The 9,956-nt window shown below is 36.0% G+C and overlaps 2 protein-coding genes across 2 annotated transcripts in view; both read left to right on the forward strand.

Moving 5' to 3' along the window:
* The first annotated feature begins 2,118 nt into the window (after window positions 1–2,118).
* On the forward strand, window positions 2,119–4,135 carry LOC142351428 (tyrosine aminotransferase-like). The gene has a single exon (XM_075403435.1). It carries the CDS (start codon window positions 2,558–2,560, stop codon window positions 3,833–3,835), a length of 1,278 nt encoding a protein of 425 aa, XP_075259550.1. The 5' UTR covers window positions 2,119–2,557; the 3' UTR covers window positions 3,836–4,135.
* A 4,728-nt stretch (window positions 4,136–8,863) lies between these two features.
* Window positions 8,864–9,956, forward strand: part of LOC142351524 (transmembrane protein 87A-like) — an 18,045-nt gene continuing 16,952 nt past the window's right edge. The window contains exon 1 of the mRNA XM_075403593.1: window positions 8,864–9,015. Within this exon, the coding sequence (XP_075259708.1) occupies window positions 8,866–9,015 (150 nt within the window). The 5' untranslated portion in view covers window positions 8,864–8,865. The remainder of the gene's footprint in view (window positions 9,016–9,956) is intronic.

The raw sequence follows: 9,956 nt of genomic DNA on the forward strand, positions 1-9,956 counted from the left end.
GAGGCCACTCTGACAAGAAACTGCGTTTTGGTGCGCCCTTCAGTTTGCTAAGTAATAATGCTCATCGCTTTAATGCACTACTGTAACACATTGAACTGAATTGAATTCTTCTTAAAATTGATACGTATTTTTCAAGTTGCCTCTAGTCGCTGATTTGCTTCTGGTTGCTGGTCATCTTGCTTGGTAGATTTTTTAAATCACACGTTGACCATTTGTTTTGCCAGGTACATTTTGTCTCATAATTTTGCTGATTTATTTAAAGATTTTGCTGCGACTCAATTATCGTCAAATTGTGCGCTAATCTTAGTAGGTTTTCTGAAAGATAATTAAGCTAAATTTTTTAAGTAGCTCAGAATCACTCGAACTCGAATCACTACAGATTGCAATCTTAACAAGTTGCAAAGTTGTTTTAACGAATGGCCTTTATCTAGCCTACTTTAAACATTGAACCGAATATCCCTGCCGGGTTTTTTCGTATTGTGCAGTTGCTCTTTCTCATTTTTTTTCAAAAAAAAAATGATATTTAAGGCTTGGTGTATAATCCAATTTCATAACCCCTCCATCTTACCCCTATTTTCAGAAAAGATTATCTGATTTAATGGAAAGCATAGGTCAATAATGAGTGCTATTATAACCTATAATGGGAGCTTGAACGGTAAAGTAGCGAGAGATCATATTATTGATTATTTTTCATTCAGAACTCTGAGTCCTACTCAAATTCTGTTCAAATGGAAGGCGTTAAAAGGGTTGAAAAGTAGTTATCACAAATCGTAGTTCCAGTTTCACTCATTACATGTTCGAAATACGATCCTAAGTTGATAATTTGAAACCCTAATTTTTTCAGTTTTTACACAATGTTTCTTGTAACTCCTCAATGTCGTTACTATTCTTGCTTGCATACAAAAGCTTTTAATGCTTCTCTATAGCTGTCTGCGGTATTGATGGCGTTTCAAGGGGCTTGAAAATTGTTCAATTATACTGAACGGCAATAGAAGTTTAGCAGCCCCTATTTTCACGAAGTAAAAATTCAATTTTACTTCAAGTTCAGATCAGATTTTGAAAACAATTTGCCAATTACACCATTGATTACCTTCGCTAGTCCTCTCGCCTACATACGAAATTCAGATAAAGCGCAGCGTTCATTCACCAGAAATCCTCTTTAAAAAGAAAGTTGTCACAGGATCACAATTTATTCACATCGTTTCTCTCTAATGTTTAATGCAAGTATAAACTTTGCCATAATTGGGCAAAACTGAAAACATATTACATCTTGTGACAACTTTCGTTTTTACCGCGAAACGGATGGAGCTCGTCAACTTTTACATTGGGGTTTCTGGTGTACTGAACGGCAAAAGTAAGTTAGCACCCTCTATTCTTACGATGTAAAAATTCATTTTTTGAAACAATATCATTCCAATTTGAAAGCCCAATTTGAAAACAATTATTACACCATTGATCCCCTACACTAGTCTTCTCGCGTACTTATGAAATCCAGATAAAAAACATTCACTTACCAGAAATCCTAATGTAAAATTAATGAACTTCGTCCAAGTTTCACAGTAAAAAGAAAGTAGTCTCAACAATTGATATGTTTTCACGTTTTTCAGCTATGAGTGAGTTTGCATTTGCCCTAAACAGGAGGCAGAAAAGATGTGATTAAAACGTAATATCGTGACGACTTTCTTTTTCTTGAGACGTGGATGGAGTTATCAACTTTACATTGAGATTTCGGGTGAGCGAGCTTTTTGGTTTACTTGAATTTCACAAGTAGACGAGAGGATTAGTGTAGAGGATCAATGGTGTAAAAAATTTTTCGATACTTGATTTAAAGTTAGAGTAATATTGCCTCGAAAATTGAGTTTTTTTCTTCTTGAAAATAGGGAGTGCTAACTTAATTTTGGGTTGGGTTTTATCCGAATTTCATACTAGTGTAGGGAAGCAATGGTGTTAAAATTGTTTTCTAAATTTAATTGGAGTAAAATGGCCTGAAAAATAGAATTTTTACTTCGTGAAAGTAGGGGGGGGGGGGTGCTAATTTACTTCTGCCGTTCAATATAAAGATATGAAAATCTTGTACCGACTTTTTTGCGTACTATAAGCTTCTGATTTGAGTATAAAGTGGTACTTGCATTTTCGCGCAACAAAACTATGAGAGAATGAACTGGTTTCGTACAGAACTGCTTTCTTTTTAATCTTGTGACATGTCGTATTCTATTTCGAGTGAAGCTTTTAATCAAGTAGAACTGTGCCACGCCTTCCTTGAGTCGTTTCTTGTCTAATCGGGGATCCAAGTCATTGACCGATGCACACCTTTTAATGATGCAATCGATGGGTCTCATTGGGTGTTCCTAATTAAACAATTTCACACGATAACAGAAGTCGATCAAATATTGGGGTCACTTTTGTCTGCTTTTAACCTTCAAGTAACCGAAACTTAAACAATTTCATTTGCCACTATTTTTCGGACCTTTCATTTTCTACTGCTGAATCAATTGTAATCCTTTTAAATAAACTGATTGTAACTCAGAATTAAGTGATCTTATTATAACAACTTATAATGAATGGTCACTGTGAGACAATTGAGAATGGTTTTGACAACGATAATGGGTTTGAACTAGCCGTACCAGTCTCATCAAGAGCTATTAACACCTTTAACCCGATCCGAAGTATTGTCGATCAGATGAAAATTGAGCCCAATATTCACAAGAGCTTCATTCCACTCTCAATTGGAGACCCAACAACCTTTGGGAATCTTCCGATCAGCGGCGCGACTAAAGATGCCATTTATGACGTCATGGAATTGGGAAAATGTCATGATTATGCGCCATCTGATGGATTTATGTCCGTGAAAAAAGCCATAGCTGAATTCTACACTAGTGAAAATTCACCTCTATCTCCTAATGACGTAATTCTGACGTCATCGTGTAGTGGCGCTATTGACTTGGCAATTGGAGCTTTAGCCGAGGAGGGAGCTTCAATTTTAATACCTAGACCAGGTTTTAGCATCTATCAAACCTTGACAACTGTTTATAATGTTAAAGTTAAACATTATAATTTACTACCTGATCAAAATTGGGAAGCTGATTTGAACCAGTTAGAGGAATTGATTGATCTCAAAACTTCAGCAATTGTTGTTTGCAACCCTTCAAACCCTTGCGGATCTGTTTGGTCAGCTTCGCATATTTCAGAAATCATTGCGATAGCTGAACGATATCATCTGCCAATTATAGCGGACGAAATTTACGCAGATATGGTATTTTCTGACTGTAAATTTGTACCGTTTTCAAAGATGTCTAAAAATGTACCGATATTAACCATGGGAGGCTTAGCTAAACGTTGGCTTGTTCCTGGGTGGAGAATTGGTTGGATTTTAATTCATGATCGTCACAATAAATTCCGATTTGTAAGAAAAGGCTTGAAAAATTTATCTCAGAGAATTCTTGGACCTAATTCCGTATGCCAATCAGCAGTTCCTAAAATATTGAAGAATACGCCCAAAGAGTTCTATCAAGAAGTAGTGACTACAATTGAGAAAAACGCAAAATTTGCTTTCAAAATGTTAAAAGGTTGCCCGGGTTTAAAACCCATAATGCCCTCGGGCGCAATGTACATGATGATAGGAATCGATACGTCACGATTCCCGTTCGGATTGAACGATATGAATTTTACGGAAGATTTGGTCAGAGAGCAAAGTGTATTTTGTCTGCCTGGGTCATGTTTTCACTACCCTAACTACTTCAGAATAGTGCTTACTGTCCCTCCAGAAATGATTGAAGAGGCCTGTCTGAGAATCAATGAATTTTGCAGGAACAAACTTGAAAATACTGAAAAGTAGCTACAGCTGTTTAATTTTTAGATACTTCAGGAGCTGTTTCGTTTCCCCGTGAACAGAATTTTTGTTATGATTAGTATGAGTGAATAAACTGATGCTTGTTATTGCTCAAAAAATTTTGTATAGCCAGCCAGGTATGAGGTCGGACTAGCCATTACAATCAGTTTTTAACATCATAAAGGTGTAAAAAACTATAGATGGCCAAGTTGTCCACCGGGGGAAGGAAACAACTCATTATTTCACAATCAATTTATTTCGTCACATTTTAAACAGTTTGTATCACAGATTAGCTATTCTAAAAAGTTTTTTTTTTAAAAAATAAATTGAAGCAATGAGTAGATATTGAACGCATTATTTGCTGAAAACGATGAATGATGAATAGACAGCTGGGGCAATTAGCGAGTTTATAACAGCTCATATGTAAGTTCGTTTTGTCGTTTTTGCGTGGCTTCAATTAGCGTTTTCTTTATGAAGTTCTCTTAATGACTTTATTATCTAAAGTTATCTTTATTAACTTATCTTTATGAAGTCAATCAGGCTCAATTTTATCACTTTTTGTTAGTAAGGGCCACTTTTGTTCTTCAGATTTTTTGACAGAAAAACGCATTGAGTTGTCTTGTCAATGAAATCTAATGAATTCGGCTTCGGCCTTCTTGTCTCGCGTGCAATCAATTTTCTTATTGTAGGCAGTTTTCTATTGAAGTATTTGCCTGGTATAAACGTTCTTTGCAAATCTGAGAACTGTTTGAGTCTTGACGGTACTTTAATGAAGGAAATTGTCAATAAATAATGAAGACTGTATAACGCTAGAGTGAAAGTAGAGCATTTATACACCCAATTCGAATATTTCAATTTCAGCAGCCTGTTACAAAATATGGCGAAGACTGTTTGTTTTTTTTTATTTCGAATATAAACTTATACTTTAAAAATTCATAGCGTAAAGAGGTATGTCTATCCTTAGTCGTGATTTTGCGTGATTAAACTTTGTTAAAAAAAGTTTAAAACAAACTTAAAAAACTATGGAAGGGATGAAAATATCGAATGAAATTGTTTGAAGAAATCTTGCTCGGGAAGTTTTTCAAAATGACCTAACGAAAAAGAGCAGGATATATTGAAGTTGAAAGTCAACAATCCGGGGCTAGAAAAAGGTTGAAACAGCTTACATGTTGACTTCCGACATGTTAGATCGCCAATCAAAGCCACTTTTGTCCTCTAACAAATACACAAGTTGACCTCTAGCACAAAATAAGAGAACAAATTACCAGCTAGAGGGGGTGACCAATGGAAACTTATTAACGATCCTGTCGTGTGGGCCATAATTATTTCAAATCACTTTGCCACTATAGCACTAAAGAGCTGAACTCCAAAGCTGATACCATTTAAAGAACACATAATCAAATTATTGTTTGATATTAACTTACGATTTTGCTCATGATTAATAAAGATTTTGCTGACCAAGAGTTTTTTTGTCTTTTCTTATTAACGTCAAAATTACTTAAAACGTTGGGTTCATTACACCGCAGAGGTATACCACAAAATTTCCGCCTTAGTAAAATTCACTTGAAAATTAGATACATAAAATGAACGTGTGGGCCATAATTTTTTCAAATCACTTTGCCACTATAGCACTAAAGAGCTGAACTCCAAAGCTGATACCATTTAAAGAACACATAATCAAATTATTGTTTGATATTAACTTACGATTTTGCTCATGATTAATAAAGATTTTGCTGACCAAGAGTTTTTTGTCTTTTCTTATTAACGTCAAAATTACTTAAAACGTTGGGTTCATTACACCGCAGAGGTATACCACAAAATTTCCGCCTTAGTAAAATTCACTTGAAAATTAGATACATAAAATGAACGAAATTAGGAGACATCCTTTGTATCTTAATTTTCAGAAAAGGGGTTTCGCCAATGTTACGAAATAAAAGAACTTTCATATCGTAAAATAGGTTATAACTCTTGTAGCACGTTTCCGATCATTTTAGGTATCTATTATTCGCATTAAAAGTATCTCTAATCCAGAGTTGAGCCTAATTAAATGCGCGCATTTTGAGCTTGCAAAGTGATTTAATACTTTGTAATAAGCACTTTAATGAAGATTTAATTGAAGCTTTCAAAGCATGAAAGTGCTTTAAATACAAGCAACCACAAAAACTGAAAATTTTCCGAAAAATCCCTCGCACATCAAAGGTTTTGTATATTAATGTGGGTCTGCCCGATTTTAATAAGTAGTAATAAATAGTACTAATAAGTAGTAATAAAGTACTATGAGTAGTAATAAAGTAGTAATAAGTAGTAATCAAGTACTACTAGTAGCAATAAGTTAGGCTTAATTAAATAAGTAGTAATTAAGTTAGGCTTAATTGTGGATTATAGGGCGAAATCGAGTTACGTTGCGTGTGAAAAAGAGATACCTAAATGGAGCAGATTCGTGATGCAAAATTTGCAAAATATAGGATACATAGCTTGTACTTTTTTTGCGCGGCTAAAATTTGGACACTTTTGCGAACACGGGTTGCGCAATTCCGTTCGATTTTGCCTCTTTTTGCTAAAGTAGCTATTTTCCGCAATATTGTTGCATTTCCGCAATATTGTTGAAAATGCAACAATATTATGCAACAACAGTATTAACATAGGAAAAACGAACACGAGATACAGATCGGGCATATTTGCCCGTGGCGATTTGCGTATACCTCTGCGGTGTAATGTTTGTAGGAACGTTGAAACTAACGTCGAAATTCAGAATTTCATTAGTGGACCTAAAACACACTTTGTAGCAATTTTATCAGCCCTCCGGTCTTTTTCATTGCGATTTTTTGCTTGATCATTTTTTCGTCTGTTGCTTTCAACAAGTTCTTAAAAAAATGGATAAATAGCTGAGGCCATAAATTTGGTGAGCAGCTCTCTCTGAGAGCGTTTCTAATCTCAAGATATACAATTCACCGAAGCTACTGAATCGGCATAAATTATACGAATGGGCAGTTTTTGCCGCTTTGGATCCCCTCATCACGTCAGCACCCCCACCCTTCCACTCTCCACCTCCAAGGTGGCTTCTACCGAAGGCAACCATTAGCCGTCCATTTGAGAGCAATAATTTAAGTCAGTTATTTGACAATCTTGCGAAATTGTCAAGGCTGTGCGAATCAATAATAATGAATTCAGAAATCAGTAAAATTATAAACTTCATAGTCTGCCTTTGAAGGCTAATAGACAACAAAATGCATTGTGATACCCGGAATGGAGCATTTCCAAGCCACAAGAACGCTAAAATTGGACACCGGGCTGGTGATTGTAGATGCTCTTAGAATTAGAAAGAAAAAAACAGTCACAGAAAGAAATAAATAGTCCCGTTTTTCGACGGAATTGTATGCCTCTCGGTGCACAACTAGCAGAATGTTGATGATAACTGGTGCTCGTGCAATTTTTTTCAAATCTATATGCGCTCTTTAATGGGATTCGCGGACTGTCTTTTTGCTTGATTATTTATGCCATTAAAATGGATTAATTGTTCAGTACTCTTGATCGCCGAGTTTTAAGCATTCACTTCAATTAGTATGTTCAAAAATGAGCAAAATATGTTCTATGATTTTTAAGTTTTTAGTTTAGCTACAACGGTAACAATGAAATACAACAAGAATGTCCAGGAAACCTGACAAGACTTCTTAACGAAGAAATTTTATGTTTTCTCATTTTAAAACCTATCTGAGCTAGACCAATGACCTCTTTAATTGTTCAGCAAGTTTAGTGCTCAAATGCTAGGAGAACTGAGTTCGTTGTGAAAGTTCGTGTCTATTTGAATTTAGTTAGAGCAGGATACTTCAAGTTTTTTTTGCCCTGACTGTCCTAATCATGGCTTCGTAAAACCTGCAATTCTGTGTAAAATGTATCTGCATGAGTTTTCGATGCAATTTTTGGAATAAATATTTGTTTTCAATTCAAGACAATTATTTTTTGATAGAGTTTAACTCTATGAGTTATTAATTCCTTTTTCTCTAGTTCGCTCTTGTTAAATGTTTGTCAAAAGATTTGGCTCCGCCTCGAATTAAAAGCCCGAAATAGGCTGTGACAGATTTTATATGGCATGACATGATTCCCAGCTCCTTCGCAATGCCGTGATCGGGAAACATTCGCTTTCTTAATTTCAACCCACGGAAGCGATGAAGACCAGAGCAAAGCTATTGTTTGCTTCGGAAATCGCGGGATAGTTTTCTTTGGCAGCCGAGAGGGAGAGTGACAACTAAAATAAGACTATCACCGAGGAAATAGAAAGCCGACTAAATAAAAGCTAACCAAAATTTTTAAAATCAGCGCTCAAAAATAGTACATCAATAGGTAATGGCTAGTCATATTCAATTCTGAAGCATCAAGAAAGTGGTGTCAGGACAATTTACCCAATGCCATTATACCCAATGCCAAAATACCCAATGCCATTATACCCAATGCCATTATACCCAATGCCAATATACCCAATGCCAATATACCCAATGCCATTATACACAATGTACTTTGATATTGCCGTTCAATAATCCGACAACAAATTAGCAGTCGCTGTTACCCGTATGTTTTGACATACTTAATGGCCATGGCCATTAAGTATGTTAAATGGCATTGGGTAAATTGTCATGTAACCCAAGAAAGTCATTATATGTGAATAGTGTTTCTGCGGGTTCACCAATCTAACGGCCATGACTCTTAAGAGCTGTGTGGTGTAATATGGGAATCGCGACCTGGTTATGACTGTGGAGAACAGAGCGCTCACCGCTCCCCCACGGACTATACAGAATAAAGCTTCCTCTTAAATTTTTGGCTTAAATGACACGATTTTCAAAGTTGAGCTTGTTCCTAAAGATCTTTTTCATTAGGCAGGTGAAGATATCGATCTACCCAATTTGGCTCTTTTTTAAATGGACTTGCACGAAGTTCGCAGAACTCATTGTATGGTATGTAGGAACTAAAATAATATAATACCTATAGAGTCCGTTAGGCATGTGAGTCTGTAATGCATGCGATGCTGATTTCAGATATAAATGTGCTATTTGCATGGGTGCTGGTGGGCGGCTCTGTGGGTGTGGGTTACAGCTGTGTCATTTTTAGCCCAGCAGAGTGCTGCCTTCCCTGAGAACACAAAGTGGTCCATACACAAGAGACTTGATGTCACCCACCGAGCCATGTTTGAGGTAGGTTGAAGTTCAGTAAAGTGTCAGTAGTTTATCACGACTTTATCACGAGAATGTGATAAACTTTTTGTTGGATGCCCATCGTGTGCAAAGCTTTTATCTTGTTGAGGCCATAAAGAATTTTCATGTGCGTCTATTTTGTAAATCGCATTTGAACTTCTCAACGATAGTTGGAATGTTGCCCTAATAGATGATTGGATTTTGGCTTTAAAAAATGAGACAAACCGATTCTTTGCATTTTTGCTTTTGGCTGTTAAATTAAGAGGACGCCGGTAGAGCCGAATGAACGTAGAGTAGAGTGCTTTAAATGAGATTTGACGCCAAGTATTTCCCGAGCTGTGATTGGCCTACATTTCTAAATTTCTAAGGCATTTTAAAGGCATTTAAAAATGTGAAGGCATTTTTGTGAAAAATACCTATTAAACAGCGTAACGAAGGTCTATCGTGGTCGAAACCTCCTCCTTCGTGGTTTTTCGAAACGAAGCTGATAGGTATCTTCCCCGTTTTCCTCTGTTTTGACTTTTAAAAAGTAAGCTGGTTTCGCTTTTGTCAATAAAGTAAACAATACAAAAACTATATTTCAAGTAATTGTTCTTTTTCAAAAAATTAATCCTCAAATTAGTGTATTTGTTGAACTTTCTCCTATATACGGAGTTTATCTCTTATTTACAGCGAAACACATCAGTTATCACATAAGTTGCTTTCATCTAACGCTTCTGACTCTCATCAATGTTCACCAACCCACTAACACCTCTTCTGAAAGGACGCTTGTATTGACGAACGGATGTTGAGCAGAATGTGTTTCGCACTAACTTTTAAAGATGTTATATCGGTCTTTTAGAGTTTATATTCAAGGTAATTAACTAGAATTTCCGCCATGTTACCAAGACGTATTATCGTTTGTCACGCACCTATTTCGTCCCTCATAGTTTCGTGATGAT

This window comes from Convolutriloba macropyga, chromosome 13 (assembly GCF_964194025.1).
Source record: "Convolutriloba macropyga chromosome 13, txConMacr16.3, whole genome shotgun sequence".
Classification (NCBI taxonomy): domain Eukaryota; kingdom Metazoa; phylum Xenacoelomorpha; order Acoela; family Convolutidae; genus Convolutriloba; species Convolutriloba macropyga.